Source organism: Agelaius tricolor, unplaced genomic scaffold (assembly GCF_023055355.1).
Source record: "Agelaius tricolor isolate 1412-34295 unplaced genomic scaffold, bAgeTri1.0.p SCAF_6, whole genome shotgun sequence".
NCBI classification, from domain to species: Eukaryota; Metazoa; Chordata; class Aves; order Passeriformes; family Icteridae; genus Agelaius; species Agelaius tricolor.
Genome location: NW_027269266.1, coordinates 39,622,770 through 39,647,181, shown reverse-complemented (window position 1 = coordinate 39,647,181; position 24,412 = coordinate 39,622,770). Strand labels below are relative to the sequence as shown.

The 24,412-nt window shown below is 35.6% G+C and overlaps 1 protein-coding gene across 1 annotated transcript in view; it reads right to left on the bottom strand.

Moving 5' to 3' along the window:
* The window catches only part of STT3B (STT3 oligosaccharyltransferase complex catalytic subunit B), a 51,595-nt gene that overhangs the window by 9,384 nt on the left and 17,799 nt on the right, over nucleotides 1-24,412 (bottom strand). Inside the window, exons 2-10 of the mRNA XM_071429425.1 lie at nucleotides 19,544-19,652; nucleotides 17,454-17,741; nucleotides 15,674-15,739; nucleotides 11,974-12,073; nucleotides 7,380-7,478; nucleotides 5,720-5,866; nucleotides 3,732-3,780; nucleotides 1,851-2,005; nucleotides 19-230 (exon numbers count right to left, since the gene is read on the bottom strand). Coding sequence (XP_071285526.1) covers nucleotides 19-230; nucleotides 1,851-2,005; nucleotides 3,732-3,780; nucleotides 5,720-5,866; nucleotides 7,380-7,478; nucleotides 11,974-12,073; nucleotides 15,674-15,739; nucleotides 17,454-17,741; nucleotides 19,544-19,652 — 1,225 coding nt within the window. The remainder of the gene's footprint in view (nucleotides 1-18; nucleotides 231-1,850; nucleotides 2,006-3,731; nucleotides 3,781-5,719; nucleotides 5,867-7,379; nucleotides 7,479-11,973; nucleotides 12,074-15,673; nucleotides 15,740-17,453; nucleotides 17,742-19,543; nucleotides 19,653-24,412) is intronic.

Here is a 24,412-nt window from a genome sequence, read left to right as displayed (position 1 = left end):
CTTGCTTCCTCCCCTCACCTTATCATACAGGTTGCCAGGGTTCCTTTTGTCATCCTCATCACTGCTGTCTTCTACTGGTGGATTTTCCCTCTTCATATCATCACCCAAATAACGCTCAAAGACATTGGAGAAGGCAATTGCTGACAGCATACAGACCACTGGAGTCAAAGTGAGCATGAGGCGGACCATCACCCCAGCAAAGTAAACAGCGCTGATTGCATACAGAGCAACTGCAAGGAAACACAGCTAATGGTGACACTTGGAAAATAACACTCTCTCTGACTGCACACGTACATGCTCTCCATAAAACTGCTTCTGGAAGTGGGTTGAGCATCTGTGTGTATAAAGGCTTGAGTGTGCATCTTGCATTTCATTGCTTTTTAATGTACAGACATACGGCTGAATTAACGTTTATCCCTTTGAAGCCTCAAACCCTTCCTGAGATTCATCTCCACAACTATTAACAATAACACAACCCCATTTTCAATATTCATTAGTAATGTGTCAGAAGATACATTATTAGTGAAATTTAATATTATACACCAACAATGCTACTGGAATAATAGGTAATTTCATTTGATTAAAAAAATCAAACAGCTCTAGACCAAACAAATTATTAGAACTGAAAAAGCAAAAGGAAGTGTTACAATTCATGTAAATATTAAATTTTGATTTAAGTTAGAGGCATCTGTGGACAAATTGGGGGCTTGTCTACATTATAATTCTATACAGATGAATAACATGATATTGTGAGCCCTATTCTGAAGTAAGTATTCCTGAGCAGTATTACCTCCACTTTGTCTTCCACAAAATATAAACCAAGATTTTCAGAATACTACAAAACATTAAGAACACATTTAGTAGAAAGAAAAAAAAACCCCAAACAATCCTGCATACACTGATTGGGAATATCCAATAGTGATTTCCTTGTGGTAGACTCATCTGCTACAGTTTAACAATATCCTCTTGTGAAAGATTTGCCACAGAGATCAAGGGACACTGATTTATAAGATTACATCATGTAAATATTTTCTACATTGTGATGAGACAGTATGGCTCTCCATCCTCACTCATAGGTCTCTTTAAGCTGGGTTAAATGGAAGGTGCAGCCTTCAGTAGGAGGCTGAAAGCAAGCTGACAAACATTCATTGTAAACATTCATACTGCCCACCCATCTCTTAGGTTGCCTAAGAAGCAGCTATATTAGCCTGGAGCCTCCTGTCCCTGTAAAAGTCCAAGATCTGACTGATCTTCACTCCTCCATAAGGGTTACAAATGCTTACAAGCCTCACTCAAAATCAGAAGCTGGCCTTCACAATACAGTTTTGCATTAAAAAAAAAAAAAAAAAGGTTGTCACTGACATAGGGAGACCCCACACTTCCATTTTGGCTTGTGCCTTATCTAGCACTTCTTCCAAAGCAAGAGATTCTGTTCCCCAAAATAGCAGAAAACCTGGAAAGCAAGGGCATTTTGAATAATTTGTAATGGGGTGAGTGCCAGACATCCAAAGTAGGGACCCTGCCTTTGCACATTGCTCTCCTGGCTAACCTGTACTGTGGAACTGCATCCCACCAGAATGTGCAACTCCAGCTGCAGAACTGAACACAACAAATGACTGCATCCCACCTCCTGGGACTACACTCCATCACCATTTCAGCAACCTCTGCACTTTTATAAACTGCTTTAATGACTGCTGGGTGCAGGCAACTCTTAATAATCAGCTTTAAACACATCACTTTTAAACCATATTTTAGAACAAGCCACGTATCAGCTTTGAGCAAACAAAACCAAAGTAAAATGAAGTTGAAGGCAAACTTTTTCAAAATAATTTAAAAATATTTTCTCTTACCAAAGACTCTTTCATCATTGATGTTTTTGATACAGAACCACAGCCCTGCTGGGAAAGTACACACGAGAATATGCAGATCAAAAAAGAAGGAAACCCATGTTGTAGGCTGATGCTCAGACACAGAGGCAATGATCGGGATGTGAATTTTCGCATACCTTTTTTAAAAAAAATTCAGTTCAAATTATTTTGAAAAGATAAAATTATTAAAACCTGTAAACATTAGGAATTCTGAAATTCATCTCAAAGGAAGCATTTCAATTTTAAATGGCAAGTGCCCTAATCAGCAGAAATCTGATGAAACTCTTACACCAAAGAAATCCCCAGACCTTACTGGATCTAGGAAGCATTTAGTGTATAGTTATTTAAAACAACTATTATTTCCATACTTATTAAGACAATTAAAATTACAGATGTTTCATTTGTTCATGGCTAAATATGAAGCCATATTCACCAAAATGGAAACACACAGCTATGGAAGCACCTTTTTTTTTAATTTTTGAATCATCAATGCCAGTAAATCTCCTAAATTTTCAACATTGTATTTCAAAACCTCTACACAGAATATCTTCATTTTCTCAGTAAAGAAAGTTAGAGTATTAAATACCAGATCAATTACTGATGCACCCATATTCTTTCAGATACTGAAGAAAACAGGCCTTGTCTACACTTGGAAACACGTCATCTAAATAACATGTCAAACACTCAGTGCAGACAAGGACAAAACTGTGTTCTGTATTACAGACAACTATACATATGGACCTGATCTAGGGTGCTACCATGACTGAATGGTGAGGTATCTAACATATGTCCTTTTCTTCGATGAGATCTAGTTCTCATTCAAAACTGTATTGTGTGTTTTAACACAATATGTTTTTCTAATGTAGACAAGCCCTCAAAAGTTTAATGCTCTGAATATACATGTATTTATATATATGTGTATACATATATATAGAAAGGCAAAGAACAAAATCTATATATTCCTCAAGTAAATCTGAGGCTTCTTAACTAACATTTGTTCTACCACATTTATCATAGAACTGGGACAGAATCCTGTATGAGCTGGATTTTGGAGCCTGGAAAAAAGTCTGAACTGCACAAAGTTTGAGGTTGTTCTATCCTTGCTTTAAATCTTAAAACAATCTAGCAACTGACTTTCACTTTAAAATATTTATCTGAGAAAAATACTCTCCATTTTCTCAGATAAATATTTTAAAGTGAAATTCAGTTTTATTCCTTTTCTCTGGGCTGACTAAAGAATCCAACATAGGATTTTCAAAGGTTAACTAAAACAAAAGATTAACAAGATTTTTACCTGTGAAAACACACATTAATAAAACAATTGTTCAGAATGGACATTTGTATATAAAAAACAGATGTAGCAATGTAATAAAGAGGCAACATTCAAGATCATATGTGCAACATTTTGGTGATTTTGTGCAATATTGCACAATGAAAATAGTCTAAGGCTCTTAGTAATTTTTAAATGTGTACTCAAGTGTTGGCACAGCTTGCAGTTATTTCATGCTGACATACATACTACAGTTTCATATAGAAAAAACATATTACATCTTCAAAGATTTGCAAAGAAGCAAGAATTTTCAGAGACAAATTAGTGAAGTGGTTGTAAAGACCATGAAATAGCGACTATAAATACTTTCTTTAGATAACTTGTTGCAGTGTGATGTCATAGCCTGGCTCAGTTATCCCGGTTCCTTCCCCAGGTGTGCCAATCACCACTCCTTTCCCCCCTCCCTTGCCCCTGCTGAATGCTGTTGATTCTCCTTGACTGAAATACTAAATGGATTTGGGGATGAGGAGAGGAAATGATTATTAGTTTTCAGTAAAATGCTACCAATATCTAAATCTTATATGCTTACTTACCCAGTGTCCCACAATGAATAAAATCTGCCACTCCAAGGAGCAATATAACCTGAAAAAGGAGGAAGAAAAACCTTTTTGCTGCCTAGGTTTTTAAATGAAATAATTTTTCTACTCCCTCAAGTTATAACACAAACCCAAAGAAATTTTCATTGAACTTGTAATATATGTGAACCATACCTACTGCATTAGGCAGGCTATAAAATCCACCAACCATGAAGCAAGCTGGTTTTAGAACACAATTACAGGATCACATTGTACTTGTTAAGTACAATCTGAGTATCAAGACATGCACACTTCCAAAAGTCAAAGCAATGCAATACTAAACATTTCTCAAATAATATGAAAGATAGCAAACTATACTCTGTGAAGGAGTATGAGAAAAAGAAAACATAATTGATAAGAAAGTATTTCATTTTTCTGAAATGTCAGAGCAGGAAACTGGGAGCACTCTATAGCTGAAACACAAACACTGAATGAAATGCTGGCTTCCTTTTAGTTCTCTCCTGGTGAATCTACTTGTAGCATGGAATATAAAAGCTGCTATTAGACATGCTGATAAGCTTTACGTATTATTTGATAAAACAAGGCTTTTAGGTAAGTTGAATATGATAAGATAAAAAGAAACAGTATAATTACTAGATGAAAGATAAAAATTATTATGAAAAGTTTTAAGATGATTCTTAAATTTTTATTTCTGCTTTCTTTGCAATTGTTTCAGCTCCTCCTGAAGACAGATACAGACAAGGAGAAATAAGAGAAGGTTAAATCCTTTCATTATTACCCAAGTTTTTGTGTGTGACTCAGTATGTCTTCCTGTATCTTATATTCAGAATGAGTATAATTTGACTGAAGAGTTACTTTATTATCTAATTTAGACATTTAAATATTGTGGTTAACTTTCTAATACAAGACATATTTTTCCCTTCAGTCTCCAGATGAAAAGACTGCTGCCTATCCACTATGTGCACATGAAGAAGGAGCTGTCAGTACACAGGACACTACTGGTTATGATCTCTGGATGCAGACAGCCTTCACCTGAGGGTGCTGGAAGAGTTGGCCAACATGAGAACTACCCAGCATCTCCCTTCACCTGGGTGATAAGGGTGCCTGGTGCCTGGGAACTGGCTACTGCTGCACCTCTAGGCAGGGCAGGAAGCTGTATGTGGGAACCTACAGGGCAGTAACCTGAGCTGCTGAAAAACCATGGAAGAGCCTCCTGAAATACATTGATAAATGTTTTCTTCGTTGCTCATTAATAGCTGAAGAAGAATTGATAGGACAAACAGACTATTTGACTGGTTGAAAACTGGCTGTCCTGACAAGCTCAAGGTAGTACACAGTGGACTGGGGTCCAACCACTGGCTCACAGAAAGTAAAAATATCCCAGAGGCCAAAAGGAACTGTGCTAAATTGAAAAGAGTGGCTGACATGCCTTGGTGGCAGGCAGGATTTCAGTCCAAAACTTGAAGCTCTTTCTTCCACATGCTGGGATGAAGGGTCCAGATGCGGGCACCCTCTTGTGCAAGAGGAGTATTAAGAAAATCTAGAGAGGTCAGAGCACTGTGAGGTGGGCAGGAGCCCAGATCACACAGCCTGTCAGAAGCTGGGGGAACAAGGCCTGTTCCAGCTGATGAAGCAGGGATACTGATCAGTGAATTTCAGAAGATGAAATCAACACTTCCCAAGAACTGCAACTGAATACATATTTGGCTGCATGCTGAGATTAGAAGCCAATTTTTGTTTTGATATGCCAGTCTGAAAACTTTGCTAACTTATGCATGGAAAAGCAAATCAAACGACCATGTTTTAAAAGACTTTGAAACAAACAGAGATGCTAAAAATTCTTTTGGAACTATGATATCATAAGGAACAAAAATAAAACTGCTACTAAATAGTCCAAAATGTTGAAACAACTACTTTAGGCTAAACCAAATGTTGATCATCTGGCTTACAAGCTGTGAAGGTAAATGAGTTTCACATTTATTTACCTGTGTATGTCAAATAGATGACACTCAGGAATACAGTACCAGCAGCTAGTGAGACGCCCAAGAAGAACAATGTCTGAAATTCTTGCTTTGTTAATCTGTCTCTCAGATACTGCAAAAATGCATAAGCCTGCAGCAGTGCAAAAACACCTGCGGAAAGAGAAAAATTCTCGTTTAAATGCTCAAAAGCAGTACATCTGTTAAAGCAACCAACATATTTGCCAATATTTGAATTGGAAAAATAAACATAGGGTACACCCTAACATCTAGAAACTAGTATAACATCACTTTCTGACAAATAACCTTTAATACTTAACAGGCATGACACTTGGAAAACCAGAAACTTCCAATGAGATAAAATATTCTAAAGGAGAGAATCCTCTGAAAAGCAGATTGCACTGATTGATGAGAATACAGGTTAACATATCTAGCTAGATGTGGTGAAAAATCAGGAGACAGACTTCAGGCAACACACAATGCTAATACAGAATAAAACGGGAGGAATTAATGAAAGAAAAAACCAAACCAAGTAAGTATTAAGTCAACTGAATTATATAAAGTTAATGTTGAAACACCAGAATTCAATGGTGAAGCACCCGACACATTCAAAAAGGCTATTCAGAGTTTAACATTAAACCCAGAACTTGGACATGGTATTTCAGTTATTATTCATTTCATGGTATATAGTTAGATCAATCCACTGATGAATCCTTTCAAAAGTGAAAATTCAATGCTGGCTGTCAGAGGAATAAAATAAAACAGAAGTGTATCATCTTTCTTCAAATTAACAAAGAATTCAAGGTACACAATGAAATTCACTAGGTCTGAGCTCATAGAGAAAGACAAAAATTCTATTCACTAAATAAATGCAAAAAATCTTCAGAATCTGAATATGGCTAGGTAATTTTTTTCTTTTTCCATTATATTCAGATTGTTGCAAGTCTTCATTTTGAAAGTATTTTTGTGTTAAATTTTAATGATGGTCCCATTACTGTCCCAAATACATTCTGGTAAGTGACTAAATGTAAAAAAAGCCCCTTGGGGAATCTAACAAACTGGACTCTATCACACAAACAGTGCATGCAGTTAAACTCACTGTTAGCAAAGGTTATTGCTGTCAAGAAATCAAGATGTCTGACTGCCAACAATTATGGAAAAATCAACTTAAAGAAATCAAAAAAACTCCAAACAAGATTGAAAATGGTTATTTTAAAAATCACCCTCCTAATTAGTAATTTATGTCATTTGTATTTAGCCTGCGTTGAAAAATTACAGAAGATTATCAACTCTAAAACCAAATGGCTCAGTAAAAACTGTGTTACCAATGTTTCTATTGTACATTGGAATATTTCAATTGTACAACGTGTGGAGGAAACGTTGTATTGCAAACCAGCAGAGATTATCAATGTGTAAAGTAAGTGCTTGTCAGAATACTAATTGATCCAGTCTTATGGAAGCATTTTATCTCCATTAGCTCAAACAAAAAGAGGATATTGTGTCAATTGGAAAGAAAACTTCCCAGAAGACACTAAATTGTACCTCTTTCTTTAACAATTTGTTTAGTTAGCTGGTGTTTATTCTAAAACAAGGAAATAAAGCTGCAAGTGTTTGAGGTTTTCCTGTGCTGAGGAGGCTGTTGGATGCAGAAGCTTCATTTTCTTACCTGCAGCTGCCATGTGTTCACTTGTTCTAATTGGCTGAAATCCCACAAAAGGTATCTGCATCGATAATATTAACCCCACAATGTAGAAAGTGCTATATGCTAGGAGAGAAAAATGTGAGGAGAGGGGAAGAGAAAGATGGGAACAGAATTAATACATGTTTGAAAAAGCATTGGCTCCATCGTCAGAGAGGAGTCCACCTTCTCCCCTAACTCCACTGACAGCAAAACAGAACTGTAGTATGCTAAATATTTCAGCCATCTGAATTACTTTTTTCTTCACTGACTAGAATAAAGCTGTCCATTGCAACCCATTTTGGTGGATGTAGCAGCATACTGCTCTTTCAAATTGCACTGTTTTGCCTTCTCCTAGGAAAATAAGCCATGAACCTAAGATTCTTCAGCTTGTAAAAAGTTTTTGTTTCCCATCTTGGTTTTGAGAGTCATGGATGTAGAAAGAGCTCTCAAATAACAAGTGACATAGGAAGCTTTCTATATGAGGAGAAATTAAAGGGACCAGACCTCAAAAAAGCAAAACATTTAAGAGTCCACTACTTCTTTAGGAAATGCAAACAGGCACCATTGTTCTTTATTTAACACAAGAGCAGAGGGAAGGCAAGAAATTGAACAACAATAGAATTAAAAATTAATAGTAAGCATATGTATTGATAGATCTGTATCAACCCTGGGGATTTATAATCCCCCAGAAAACAGAGGCCAAGAGCATCATTAATTACTATTATTAATATGAATTCTTATTGTACATGCATTAACATTCATATACTTTATTTTGAAAGGGGTTTTGGTCCTCAATATTACAAGGTGAAGAAGAGATGGAAGGGGAAGATAAGAATACCAAATCTGAAAAGCCATGAGCCTGATTACATTTGAAATAACCAGCCAGCCTAAAGTCCAAATGAAGTTCCATTCCTTCAGTGGAAAACAGCAAAAATCCACCTGTCATATTTTTAAACTCCTACAAATCCTAAACCATTATCTGGCTGTAGATAACCTGGATCTTACCAAGAGATCCCTGTTCTCATGGAGCCCTTTAGTAACTCCATGAGGTCAGTTCTGAGGAGTGCATCACTGAGCAGTGGTGTCAGTTCCATAGCACCTATGTGGTCTCACTGAGGGATTATGCTCCCAGGGCACTGTCTGAGTTCCAAACCAGCCAGAAGGGATGGTTTATTCTTTCAAGCACCTGTATTGCACAGCTTGGCCTAGCTACTCACCTATGCCCTCTGAAGTCACTGAAATGTGTTTTTCCTGTAGGAAGCTCAATTTTTGAAGAATTCACTACAACATAAATCATTTACTGTACCATGCAACTGTTACAACACTGCCATCCTGTGGAAGTTCAATGGTTGGCATAAATCACTACATTTCACATTTGTTAGACCACTGTAAATCACCATTTTTAAGCCCAGTCCTGCAACTGCTATACTTGCTATGTGCACTGCCCACCCCATCCCAATCCCTTACTCCCACTTCTTTCAAAAAGGTACATAGTGCCTGGTACTGAAAAGATTTTAAAAAAGATAATTTACACAATATGACAATTTTTCTAGGAACTTAAAAGATCAGGACAATATATCATCACAAACTTTTAATATTCCTTTAAATTCTACAGATAGCACAGTCTTTGCAAAAACAAGAAGTTAATTTTGATTCTTGCATGCTGTTCTTATGGTTATAACTTTGATCAACTCCAGAACAAAATCATTCTGACCTACTGTGGATAAAGTCATTTTACAAAGAATTTAATTTGCAGTACACCATACAAACAAAGGAAAGACCTACTGAAAAGCTTCTCTGGAGAGTATAATCATATACTGGCCACATACTTTCAATTAATGGATTACAATCACCAGAAAAAAACACTCAACCTGAAATTTTAGAACACTGAAGTAGTTGATATAAATATATGCCTGTTCACTGTTTTAATGATAAAATACAAGACATACAACAAAGAATTATTGAAATGAAGTTTTAAATTCTGGAAGATCCTCACGTGTTTTATGAAATATTCTGATAATTATACAGAACCAAAAAAAATTGTATGAAAAATTATAAAATTGAAGTATGCAAACATAACATAAATCTATACCCTTCCAAGTGTAAAACCATTTATTTTTAAACATATGAGAAACTAAAGAGAGACTACAATGATAGAATATAGTATCAATGGTTGCTGTATCTGAATAAAGAAGTTATTCACTACTCTGTTAATACACTGGAATTGTAAGCACTTGTTCATAATGATTAAACTAGAGGATCTGAATGAAAGCACTGGCCATTGTCAAGATGAAAAAATAATAAAAGCACAGCTTGAGCTTTCAGATGGAGGTAGCATCATCACTATTGATGCCAAATGGGTCAGAAGCTATCTGGCTAATAAAGTCATCTCCCTTCCAGGCCTAAAATATTTTACAATTGGCAAACCCTTCACATTCTGGAAATTTTTACTCATTACGTGATTCTGAGTTACATTCCCAGATATATCAATCATGTCCCACTAACCTTTTCCTTGGTGTATGAACACTCTTATGAGAAATATATACCAGGAATCCACCACTATTTTTAAAAATTCGGTTCTGACAAATACTGTTCTCTACATTTATGTTATGTTGGGTTAAACTTAACACAAAGAGCCTTTATAAAATGGCTCATGCTAGCTTGAAATAAATGTAAACAATTGATCTAGAGATTAAAACCCCCAAAATTCTCCATAACAGTAAAAAGTATGTAGAGCTTTTATTATCTATTGTCAGCTGACAATGCTTTTCAAAAGTTTTAGCTGCACATGGTAAGTTTTTTAAGAATTGTAAGACTGTTGCAGGCACAGTAGCAATTGCAACAGGAACTCCCCAAATATCTTTATTCTCCCTGCTTCAAGGAGCTTTTGTAAACTCTTCTCCCTATCTGAATAGTTTGGAGGTGAAGCACACTCGAATTTCCTCTCAGAAGTGCTTGAACATTCTTACCTGTTTTACAAAAACATCCTGTTAAACAAACCTAGAAATGACATAGTAATGTGAGCTGTACAGACTTCTCTAGGGCTTCCCATGAAAGCTTAAATTAAGACAGCAGTTGCAATGAAACAGAGAGCACTGATCACATTTTCATTCTGACAGCTCCTTGGCAGCACATATCCCTCACTGCTGAAGGGCAATAACATCTCAAAACACTGCAGCTATTTGCAAAACAAACATCTGCCAAACCCTTTAATTCCTATGAACTTGCAGTACTATTTTTCCCACATGAGTTCAAAGACTAGTTAATTTAAAGCTGAAAAAGCAAGAGCACTTATTCCTTATTGTTTCTGGCTACCATATTGCTTCAGGATTTTATAATTAGTTGATCTAATTTTCTCTTGCCTAATTCATAGAAATCAGAAAATGAAAATATTCAATAAAACAATTTTAAACAGAAAACAAGATAAATTACTTTCCCCTTAAGTTAGGAAAAAGTAGTTAATGAAGAAGTTAACTAATACTAACAATTCTAAGATGGGTTAGAGATTCTTCTTTCTCTCTTTTTAAAATTTTAATGAATTTCCAATTCTTACTTACATAGAGTAGCAAAGAAGTATGGAAGCAATATTTATAGTTTTGATAACAAAAATTCAAAACTGAACTTGAGTAAATTAAGCAATTGTGATATATAGTGGTTCACATATATGTACTTGAAGTAATTTCTCTAGCAGGGACTCAAAAATGCATTAAAATAATTGAAAATACAAAGATAAAGCAGTACTAAAATGAGGAATAAAAATATATTTACAAATATGAAATGCTTTGTGATTACGCTTCAGCACACATTATGTTCTCCACCTACCTATGGTAAAGGCTTCACATTAAAAGTGTTCCAGCTAACTTCTAAATCTCTGAATACCTGAATTGCTTACTAAATATTCCATTCACACACCTACATCATGGCCAACTGATTTTATTGGTAAAGTGTCAGTAAAAACAGTTTACACAGTATTTAAATGTCAGGCAAATCAATAAAAACGTTAGGCTCTCAGGATCCCTATTCACACATTCCTGAAACTGGAAGGAAGACTGACCAATTAATCCAATAAAATTTTAAGGATTCCCATGGAGTGGGCAGACTCTTACTGTGCATGCCTTTTCTCAGTGATCTAAAACTTACATGGCTGCTCAAAATTTCTTATGTCTTTATCTAGATGTTTGCATAATTTCTGCTATATAACTTTTAAGAATACCAATTGTTTTATATACTTGGAAAAGAAAAAAATATAAAACATTATTAAAGGCACACATGCAATGCATATTTACAAGATATTAATAGGGTTCTTTTACATCAAACCACCCATTTTTCTTTCCCATGCACTAGAAACAAAAAAATTAATTAGTAGCAATATATATGAAATTTTGGAAGTGTGAGTATGCTTCAACTCCTTATTTCCATGCTGTAGAAAATAAATGACTATAATCAGTAATCAAATTAAAACAACTCAATCTGATATGCAATTACTTAACACCCACTTGATACAAAACACATCAGTACAATAATTTTGTATCTCATGTTTTAAGTATTTGAGAATGACTTTGCAATGAACAGAACTTACCAATGTAGACTCTTCTGCTGTATCTCTGCATCAGCAACAGAACAAACACATGCAGTGGAATAAGGTTGATGATGAAAACATAACCACCCCATGCAGAGACCTAAGACAAATGGAACAGGAAATTAGACCTGAAAATATCTGCAAGTTCTTAGGACAACCCATGGTGGATTTATACATCTTGATGGTCTAACAAGAAAACACACAGCCCATCTACACAAGCAGTCAGAACTACTACTAATAAATACCACCAGAATCCTCCTCAAAATATATTATAAAACAAAAAAACAAACCACAACAAAGCCCACATATCAGAGGTGTTTGAAATGGGCTGATGGATTTCCTAGGCTACCCTTCCTGGATCTCCTCCTTCCAAGCTAATCTGGCCATACTGGCAAACGAGAATGTTATGCTGGAAGCCCTTCCCCATGGTGAAGGCTGCAACTCAAGGCAGTGGTAGGATCTGCAGGGCAATGAGCTGGGCTTTGATGATCTTTGTGGGTCCCTTCCAACTCAGGATATTCTATAATCTCATGTAGGATGCAAAACTTTCTTTGACAAATTTAGCACCATGCACTTTTTGCTGAGGACAGGAAACATTATCTCCAGCTAGAGAGGGAAAGGGAGCAAGGTGCACCTCCAGGAGCACAACTCTGGGACCAGAGCAGCCCAGAGCAGCCAGTGCAGGCTGCAGTGTAGGGAAATGAACAAAGGGAAGAGTGTGGAAGCACATGAAAGTAGGACTGAGCACTGTGGAATGATATACAACAATATTATAGACAGTGCAAACCTGTGGCAACAAGAGCTGTTGAGAAGGACTGGTGTACTTAGAACTGAAACACTACAGTGTTATTAACAGATTGCTGGTTTCAGTGAGGATTTAATGAGCTATCATTACAATGTGCTATCTAAATTTCTAACATATTTAGAAAGGCTCATATTGACTAGACAATCTGTATTTTAACATGTCCTCTTGTCATATTACAGTCTAGACTTATCCCATATGCACCATGCCTAACCTAGATCTTCATTTTTAGCATGCAGTAGCTAATGTGGTTTTCACTTTAATTGTACTTTAGGGTTTAGATTCACGTAGCTATTTTTAAAGCCCTAGAATCCAAAAAGAAACCCAAATGACTATGTTCTATAGAACAAATTCTAAAAAAACCATGAGGCCAAGATTACTGTCTTTTGACACTAATACTACAAACCCCAGCATTTCAAATTTATGATAAGCAATTCAGACAATATGAAACAAGTAGAATAAAATAATCAAAGTTCTCTCGTAACTCATTTCAGATTATCATAATCCTAGTGCCTAATTACTTGGATGAAGTATCATGTTTACACAGCTAAGTTTATTTAATGGGAGAAAACATGTACCTGAAGACAGGTAAGACAGAATAGAGTTCAAACATGCAAATAGAACACTGTCAAATTCAGGGAAAGGTTTGAATGAAGGAAGTCACAGCTTGCATGGACCAGAGACCTGCATCCCTAATTATCAAAATTTGAACCCAAATCTAGGCACTGAAAATTATACTGAAGATGTACTTTGGAACTTTTCAAATAAAACTGAGGCATCCTCACAGATTGGCAAAAAGAGTGGAGACATGCTATTACTCCTACAGGATTGCTTCAATGTAAAGCCTCTTTTATTTTACCTCCTTGCCATGAAAAGCCATATGAAGCAGAAGCTGATGAAGTAAAACAAAGGCTAAAAATATACATCCAAGGAGAAAACACCCTTCTCTATACTGAATCCAATGCAAGGCTATGAGTCAAATCACCACAGTGAGTAAGGTATATAAGGCAGATTTAGTTATCAGGAAAGATTTGTCAGTTCATGCAATATCCCTTCGCCTTTCAAGCTGTTGTCCAAACTTCCCATTCAAGGACTGAACTCTTACTACCTCAAAGCTTAAACTAAATTTGATTTCATTTCCAGCTTACACTGAAAATTACTAACTCCACCAGAGAAAGACAAATTATTACAATGTAACAAATAGAAAATTATGTTTTGTCCTAAAAATATACTTAAGCAAAATATCTAAAAGGGCAACTCCACAAAATTCTTTCCAAAAGGTAAATACAATGTAGGGAAGGCCATCATATGTGGGATGATGCAAATACAAGCAATAAAATCCTAACATCTATTCACTGAGACGTGAAGCTAAGCTACAGATGAATCTGAACCTTTCATGAGCTGATAGAACTTGAAAGGAAAATAACAGCATCCCCCATTTATATATAAGGATTGACTGTAATGATTACATTGATTCTTAAGTTCAGATACCATGTACACACATGATCACATACTCTCACATACAATCCCACACACCAAGATGCTAAGAATCTGTTAATGTGTGATTTTTAGCAGTAAAATTGTGGAAGTATTGTATTTGTTATTTATATGTTTATGAAGGTACCTTAAGAGAATCTTAACAATAAACTGGCACAATATAAAAAAATACTGTACTATATAAATATTACAATTCAAAAATTTACTTGCAGCTATTATACTGGACTCATGTACCAAAGCTACAGGACCTTTTCACTATAAAGCTATATAAACAGCAATGCTGTGTATAAAGAAGTGGCTCTCTATTAAGCAATGGGGCAAAAAGGAGGAGAAATTGAATTAATCAATGTACTCTTAACAAGAAATAGATATCTTCGTATCTTTGGTGACAAACAGAAGGCTATTATCTCCCATATTAACTGTAAAAGTCTCCCAGAAAACCAAATGGACATTAAAGCTAGAGGAAAACTAGACAGCATCCAGATAAGCTTTGAATTAACCTTGACTTTAAGGTACATAAACCAATCCAGAAGCTCCTTGCTTTTGCAAACTTAGTTACCTGATGATAGAAAAGCAGTATTTGAGACCTCAGTCTTAACTGTCACCAAGCAATTAGCCTGACTGTCCTAGCACTGGCTATTTTGAGGGTAATTTATTTTTCATACAGCCACAAAAAGTTTATCAGTTAGGGGGAAAAAAAACCACATGTTTGACTCAAACAAGAGAATTCTTAGTGTAATGTTTCAGAAGATGGAGGAGGAGGAAAACCAATTTCCTCCATTTTTCTATTAGTTTTATCTCCTCATGTTTACTAGTGTTTTCCCCCTCTGTTAGCCCTTAGGAAAATCTCTGCAGTAGCCTTCATTTTCACAGATCAAAAATGAAAAGGGCATTTATGATCATTTATTATGACATTGAAGTCATTCATCAGTTCTGGTGGTAAGCTTTACTTTATGGCATAATTATACCCATAGAAATAGCTTTCAAAATTATAAAAAGGTAACTTTGTCCTCACATTCTAAATATTCTGATTATTATTGCATTATAGTAATGACACACAGACACATAAACATTAAAATTATACCTTAATTTACCTGTACCCAAATAAAAATCCAACTGAATCAGAGCACCTATTCACAGCATGGGAAAATTTGTAAGTAAAGTTATTATATTTTCATTTTTTACTCCAATCAATCATGTTTAATCATGTTGATTTAAATACTTTACCTTTACATACTATGTTGTTTAGTCATATATTTAAGGTTTTAATAACAATACAAAGCAAAAATTTTATATTCTGGCTCCAACAAAGATGAAAATAGCTTTATTCTCTTCTTTGTCAACATATTAATTATGTAAGTTTCTCAATTAGTTTAGCTATTATATATACAAAAGCCTTACCATGTAAAAGTAGGATAGACAGCAGCAGATTGTCCAAAAGACAGACCCAGTTTTCACAGACTTCACCTAGAAAAATAACCAAGTATTTATGAATGACAAATCCTGGACAATACTCTAAAGTTTCATCCCAAAACAATTGTTGAGAGAACTTTAGCCTGCATCAAGTTATATTTGATGCTTCTGAACTGATGTCCATAAAATCGTAACACAAATGCAATTCTTTCACACACACAAAAGGTGAGATGTATTTCTCTAGCAAAAGCATTCCATCCAACTCTCTGCCTTATGATCTGATGTAGAAATGTAGTTGCAATGGCTCTGTGCTACTTTCTCTGAGGTGTTAGAGCACTTTATAATTCTAAGTGAAGACCATCCATGCCTTAATTTGTCTGGCATCTGACCCAACTCTGCCATTACAGACAAAATAGCTATTCCAAAAAAATTCACTTAAGGTTAACAAGAGCATCCAGATACTGCTAAAGGTTTAGCAGGATCCAGAAACTGCCCAAGGAATATGAATTTGTCTGAAACTGATGGGGGTGACTGTGGTGAGGAAGAACAGGAATGAAGAACAGACATTAAAAAACGCTAGAAGTTGTCTATAAAATGTATTTGATTCTACAAGAGTTCATGCAAACATTATTACACTCTGCAGTTTAGTTAAATATGAATTCCATGAGAACAGGTAACTGCTATCATATCACAGTTACTCTAAAGTAACAACACAGGTTGATTCTATTATTGTTATCAAACACAGCACACCTTTCCAGCTGCAGCTTATTCTAAAACCAGATTAAGAAATACTGCATTTAAGTAACATCAGTCACTCAGTCATGAAAAATTCAGTTCTCTCCCATTATATTCCTACCAAATATATCCCAAAGTTTGAAATACTCTAAAGCTAAAACATTTGTGGATATGCATCTGCTCATGAAAACCAGAACTCTTGACAAAATTATGGAGAAAGTTGTAGTGACCATGTACTTATATGGAGCCCCCTAAATGAAAAGTGCAGGCATTCCAGAATACACAAGAGACAGTACCCTACAGTGTCTGTGCTGAATTAACAATAGTTATGTTATTTTTGTTATTTCCAAAGTAGGTTCAACAGCCCAGAAATACTCTAGCTTTCCTAAATTCCTTCCTGCAAAACTACCTTATGGATGCAATTCTACACAGATAAAGGAGAGGCAGACATGTTGCTTTAGCAAGCAGGCAAATGAGAAGACATAAGACTGGTTTTTTAAGCACACAAGAAACACTAATATCTGACTCTAGCCAGCTTTGACCATTTAATTTGGATACTGAACTCAAAGCCCAGACAGTCCATACAGTCAAAAGTCTTTAGAGAAGACAATTTAAAGCATATTCATATTCACAGTCTTCTCTGAATATGCTATATTAACATATTATCTATATAGCTTTTCACCAGCTATATAAGGAGGCTGACATTTGATGCACACAGCACTAACACCTCCAAACCGAAAAACAAACAACCCCTCTGTTTGCTTTAAATTTCTAGACTCATCATCATTTTTATTACTACTACAGGACACACATACTTCAGTGGAACTGTGCTTTTACACAGCAAACTGAAGAGCATGATTATGGAGTGGTTCAGATCATGTGACTTCTCAGTACTTGCCTAATCAAGAGCCAAGGGGAAGAGAGATGAGAGGGAGGAAAATAAGAATTCAATGGATTCTAAGAAAAATCAGTCATTTGGTTGGAGGAGGAACCAAAAAACCTTTCCAAAGCAAAAGACTCAGCAATTACTTACCCATAAATAGTATGTGAACTGCAGTGCAAAAATAGCTATGCCTTCATTGTCAAAAGATCCTGCTACTGATCGGGATATGTAACCTGGAACTATGGCGATAAAACAGGCAGCTAAAAGCCCTGCTCCCTGGTTCCACAGTTCTCTGGTGAGCAGGAAAGTAGAAATAGCTGTAAGGCCGCTAAAAACTGGTGCTAGAAACACACAGACATCTCTTATATGGACTGTCACATTTAGCATATTTAAAATCCAATGTATAAGGCCTGCTGTCACCATCAGTCCTGGATATACCTACATGGAGATAAAAACCAAAACAAACCAGAACACGGGGTTATTACAGAAAACTGTCATGGTATGCATGTTTACACAGAACTTGCAATTAAACAATAATTTTTAAGCTGATATAAGCACTGAGTATTAGCATAAGCTAACAGAATTATTTTAGTACTACTTTAATCATGTTTTGACAACAACACTGAATACCCTAGGCTCTTTTAATTTTATCCAAATGCTAACAATAACATATAATCTACTTCATAAATGAATGAGCAGCATACAGATAATATCCCATCTCACTTGACATTTATCATATAATGAAAACAATTTGTCATTAAGGTATGGAAGCAGAAACCAAAATCTGCAACAGAATTTTAAGCCAGCTACCGGTTTTAAGGAAATGCAAAAACAAGCCTGAAAAGCCTAAGACATCAAGAAGAAACGCAAAATTTCCCAGTCGTATCCATTTTCCTTTAAAATATACCACACTATTCTTTCACTTCTTGGTGCCAACAGGGAGAGAAAATGTACTTCAATAAGATCTAATTTTTTAAAGATGAAAAGTAGATGGTCAGTCAATTGAATACTACATTTTTACAAGGTATCTGTAGACATTTTTGGATATGAAGGAGTAAAACAAAGTCCTGTAAAAATTGAATTAAGATGTGCACCAGGAAAGGTAGCACAGACTTACACAAGTCTATTGAATCCACCATAGAATATTAGAGAACTATAGAATATTCTTAGTAGGAATTCTACCCTCCCACATTTATCAACATTAGAAAAATCAATACATCCTAGACAAGTTAGTATGTACTTCACCTGCCTTAGTTTCTTTCAAAAACTAAGAAGGACATTGTACTAAATTAAATTAACAGATGACTGAACATTCCCCTGCATATATTTCAATTTTTTTTCTTAAGAGGTTTTATTTTGTATGAGACAGGTGTGAAAAACATGCACTTAAATGTTGCATAAAGAGTGTCCAGTATCTCTAAGATACTAAAACAATGGTGATCTAACTGCTACAAGAAACTTATAAATGCCTTTAAGTGGTATATACTAGCATTAAAAAGCTTTAATGAACTTTAACACATTAAGAAACATGTGGCTGCATTACTTAGAGTTATTATATATATATATATATATATATATATATAGATATAGATATATATATAGATATATATATAGTTATTATAAAGCTATTCCAATGAGTGATATTTGCATTTTGACTCGATAACCTTGTTTTGTACACCTTTCCTGTCTTGTGACTTGCATTGATACCAATCTTAACTAGTCCTGATGTTTTGTACAGGTGCCACACTGATCTAATTTCACATGGTCTTCTCCCAGTGAAATCCTAACTTTTTTCCATTCACACATGAAGCCTACTCAGCATACATAATTGGATTAAAACTTGTACCTCAAGAGATTTAGGTAATGATTTTTTAAAAATGTTTAAAAAAATGTTTTTCCTGTTTTGATTTCATATACCAGAACTGCAGGAGCCATAATACCCTTATTTGTTACTTATTAGAATTTCATATGAAAGGAAGTTCTGTATTTCTTGGTCACAATGTGATACAATTGGATAAGGCATGTTGACTTACTTCGTTTCTGCAGCTAAAAATTAAAAACATCTTGATATTCCCTCTGCAGCAATTTGACAATTAAAAGCACATTTTATTGAGATTCTCCTTTTATCAACACCATATTTGTACTGAAAGTTCAAAAAACTTCCTGAAAAGTCACCTTTAATTATTTTTTACTTATTAAATGGATTTTTTAAAAAATAAATGTATTATTACAATACTTACAGTTCCACCTACTATTCTTCCTAGTGGATACCATGCTCTTTCATCAAACCAATTTAAAAATTCATAAAAGCCATGAGAGGCAAGATGATGTGTTGATCTATAGTTAAACCTAGAAAGAAACAGAAGGATAAGATAAAAATCAAGAGCTTTAGCCTCTCATTTACTATGTATATACAATGGTCCTCTCTAAACCTGCAGAGTTTTGAAGTAAATTACTAAGTTCTCAGCTCCTAACTACTATATTTTCTTCACTTCTACAGCCAGTGCATATACTACAGATGACAGTTCACAGTTTTTGGTGACTTCATTTTTGTGTGTAAACTTTAAAATATTTTCTTTCACTCTGATACAGTACTCTGGCTATTTTTGTTATTCCTTTCTAAAACTATTCATTTTCAACTACAGTCTATCACATGCAGTCAAGGCAAGACTCCCATTCTGAGACAGGATATCTACACGTGCAGCTGCCCTACTTCATGTAAAATTGACAGGTGACTCATCCAGTAACAGGCAACAGGAATCAGTCTGTTTGTTCACACTATCAAACCAGTGGCCTTCTTTCAATCAGTAAGAATTTACACAATGTAGAACCTCTGGAGATGAAGTTTCAAAGTTTGTACATATTCTGCTGCAGAGAATTTCTTGTAAAAAAGGGTCTCTCATGCACACCTTCAGTTCAGCCTTCCACACTGTATAAAAACCATTAAAAAACACCAACAGACTGCTATTAAGGCATTCATCTTCCACCTTCCTGGCACAAAATATCTCAAACATTTGATAACAAAACTTTTAAACTATTAAAATGTCCATTAGTTCTTGAAATTAAGTATCAGGCTGCAAGAAGCACTACAGTGCATGTCACCCTAAAGCAGCAACTCTTTCATGATCACTCATTCAAAGGCCAAACTAAAAAGGCTACAGATAATGAGAATGTGAAGCTTGGTACAGAAAGCTTAGGTAGAGAAAAGCCTGGGTGAACACAGCTTCTAAAACAAGCAACATTCACAAAGCCAACCCTTCTAATAGATACTCTAATTGAAATTCAATTAAGCATGTGAAATTCATTGGTTAAAGAAGTATTAAAGATTTTATTCATCAGTTAAGTAGAAGTTCAGGTGACTAAATGAAATACTACAACAGACAAAAGGTTAGATGGGCAAACCACCACAAAAGACTTCCAAAGACACTGCTAGAATTCAAGCCTAGAAAAGACTGTGTGTGTTTTTCTTTTTGTCTATTTTATGGAAGAATTCCCTTATATCAGAAATATGCATCCCTTCTGACAAAAAATTTAAAACTAATTCAAATTCTTTTGCATATCTAGGATTCCCAAAATATCACAAGTTTACTTTGAACCAATTCATTTCCACAGAATAAAGCTAAGGTCATTTAAGACTGCAAACCCCATCAAGTTCCTAATTGTTTAATCAGTACAAGTAGTATCTGAAATAAAACCACATTGAGGTCATGAGCAGATTCTTCATCTACACAGTGGAAGAACAAAAAGAACTGAAATTCAGGTTCAGATGTCAGCAAATTTGCATGCTTCAAGTGTCTGAACTGTCACAGCATCAGTCAAATTATATTAAAAATAGGTAAATAACAGAGTGAAGTACTTTCAGGAACACTCTCTTGTATCTTATATCTGTTAAATAAGCATTTATATAGGATTAACTGATAAAACTGTGGGCTTTCAAAAGTCATTAGTCATGTTTATATAAGAAAATTCACACGAACATCACTCATTCTGACCTAGAAATCTTTGATTCAAACAGCAATGTGACACTGGTTTCTAATAAGCCTACAACTATTCCCGTTTGACTAGATTTCCAAATATTAATTAATTCTCCAGTTCTGAACTGTCAACTCTAATGTGATTTCTGAAATGCTGTACCTGTAAAATTAGCCTCTTATCTTGGGACAGCAAGGTCTATTGTTAATTTGTTTAGTGCCAAGTGCCTGCAGTATGGTATGTAACAAATCAGGAGTTTCATATTGCACAGGACACACAGAATCCATCCAGCTACAGACAGGACTGAAAACACTGAAAACCCACTGAATATTGTTATCCTAGAACTTTAAAAAGAGACCAAGTAAGATGTTTACTAACATGAATTACTTTCAAATTTTTAAATCATAATTCAAACTCACAGAGGCTACAAAAGTATGACTAATGTTTACTTTTACATCATCAAAAGATTAGTTAAACAAACTAAATAGGCAAGAAGAATACATATTGACATTCTCCTCATGTTTCCAATTAGCAAAGCTTCGTAACTGACTTCAGAAGGATGCGAACAACGGTCTTGAGCTTTGGCAGCATCCCATTAAGTCTTTAATAAGAATGAATTACCACTCAAAATTGAAATGCAATGTAACAGCATTTTACTTCTACCACTTCAGAGGTAAGAATTTAATCTTCCCTCCTGATATACTCTTATACTCTTGGATAGACACAAATCTATTAGCCCTTCTTTCAAAAAAGTGATTCTTTTGCCACAAATGAAAGCATGCAGTGACAGCGGGGCATGTCTTTGCAGCAGAAATTACTGGCAATACTACAGTGTATTGTGAGAAGACCTGTGAGAACAAGAAATAATCTTCTAGAAATAAAAATATTTAAAGCTTAATTCAGCACCTCACTTTGACTTAAAAAAAAGCGTCCACTTCACCTCCCACTAGGTTACCTGCAAACCAAAATAAGTTAAAAAGTCAACATAAACCTATGCACACATCAGGAAAAGGTTGCTGTGATGTTGCGTATCAAAGCCAGCTTCAGGCATGGACAAACTGGCGGCAATGAACAGTGCACCAGACAAAAATCTAGTTTGGCACTCATATGATGATGCCAGTATTATGCTCTGGTATCACTTAGCCCTTCAGAGCACTTTTTTAGGGACAAGCCTGAACCTTGTGAAACTCTTTCCCTTTAAGCTAGGACAGAGAGTGCTGCTAACAAACAGCGAGCATCACAACCAGTCACACCTCCTTACTATCTTGGTACTTTTCAAACTGTGCTTCAAATGCAGCACAGTGGTATTGTATTTCTACTGCAATGCTATCACAGTACCTGCAAATATCTATAGGTTCCACAGGGGTGTAAAACAACCCTAGAAAATATCACCAAAAAATGCCATCTTTGCCTGCACCTGCATCTGGGAGATTCGGGGGCTGCAGCTGAGGAAGGAATCAGAATGGAGGCAAGAACAGCCACTGCTGGGTAGGGGTTGCATGTCAGGTTTGGGGGTCATTGCCTGCCCCAGTTCTTCCACTTGCAGCAGCAGCAAGAAGAGGTGGTATTTAGGGTTTTTATCCAGCCCTCCTTCTGACCTACTCCATCTTATCCAAGGAGACACTGGAACTGAAGTACACTGCTGGTTGCACTGACTAAACAGTATGCAGCATGATGTGACAGAACCAGAACGAAGGACAGGATCCCTTTTCTGCCACCCTCAACCCTCACATCCACCTGATCTTGAGGTATGGAAACAGATTACCCATTTCCCAAGATTCCCTCTCATCCTCCCTCACCCCCTTGAGGCAAGTCGATTTGAAACAGACCTGAGAAGAATAAAGAACAAAATTATGTGAAGCACATTTTAATTAAATACTTAGCTAGAAAACCTGAGTGAAATATTCAAGTTCTCAGTCCGTGCTGTAAAGAATATTCACACTTGCTAAGATTCAGCTAAGGGCCTGACACCAGGAAGCACTGATTTATTTCAGTAGACGTTCTAGGGGAAAAAGTGATGTTCTGCTGTTCTCTCTTTCTGTCATGTCTGTAGTTTGAATTATTTCCTCCTCCAAGCTAAGCTTTAAAGGAATAAACAATCCTAAGTCTTTGTACATTTCAGAATTTCAAGTCCCAACCTCCAAACCAGGCTAGTATTGTAGTTTGAACCTTGAGGGGGATGCTCTAATGATTACCTAAGTGCTCTGTGGATGGTAGCATTAATTTCGTGGCACTGTTGGAGATACCTACATTACAGCTGGTTCAGTGGACAACTGGAGGTAAGTTAATACAAAATACAGTTCTCATTTCATATATTTTAACATAGAACAGAGTATAAGCAGCAACTGCAAAATAACTGAAACAGAGGCATAATCTTTTTTTTAGCAGCAACATTAATTTAGAAAGCTTAACTAGGCAGCTTGCAAAGCAAAGCCTGTGAAGTTTTCACTTATATATATATTATGCACTGTTAATACATAATCTTAACTATCTGTTCATGTTTAGGTATGATTTTTATTCCCTGCTATGAACTGCCTTTTTGATGACACAAGGCAATACTGTAGGATAATTACTTAATGCTAGTCACAGCAATCACTCTCTATCCAGGAGCTACAGAATTCTCCAGCACTTCACAGCAACAATTACTGCTATATTTATAAAGAGACGTCTTTGACGTTCCTAGGTTTAGTATTTCCTTGACAAAGTACTATTTAAGGTGAGTATTAAAATAAAATTCAGCCTACTGAGAAATAAGAACATATAGAAAAGAACAGCACATGTATGGCAGTGAAGTTACTTCATCCACATCTTAACAACACTTAAGGCAAATTACACTGACAGCAATGGAATTCATTTGACCTCTCGATTCCAAGAGAGTGCAAGATCAGTGTGTTGCTTCTTGTGGGAATGGTGACTGTCTAAACCCCAATCAATTTCATGCTATTACTGCCCCATCATCTAGACTTTTTATCCAGCATTTTACAGCCATCTGAGAATATGTAATCTCCTTACGAGCAGAATCTGTTGAAAATTTTCTAAGCCTTCAATTATAAAGGCTTCTGTGCTTTAAAAGTCTTCAGCTGCAGATGCACAAAATTTTCACATCTGCAAACTCAGAAAAATGACAAGATACAAAC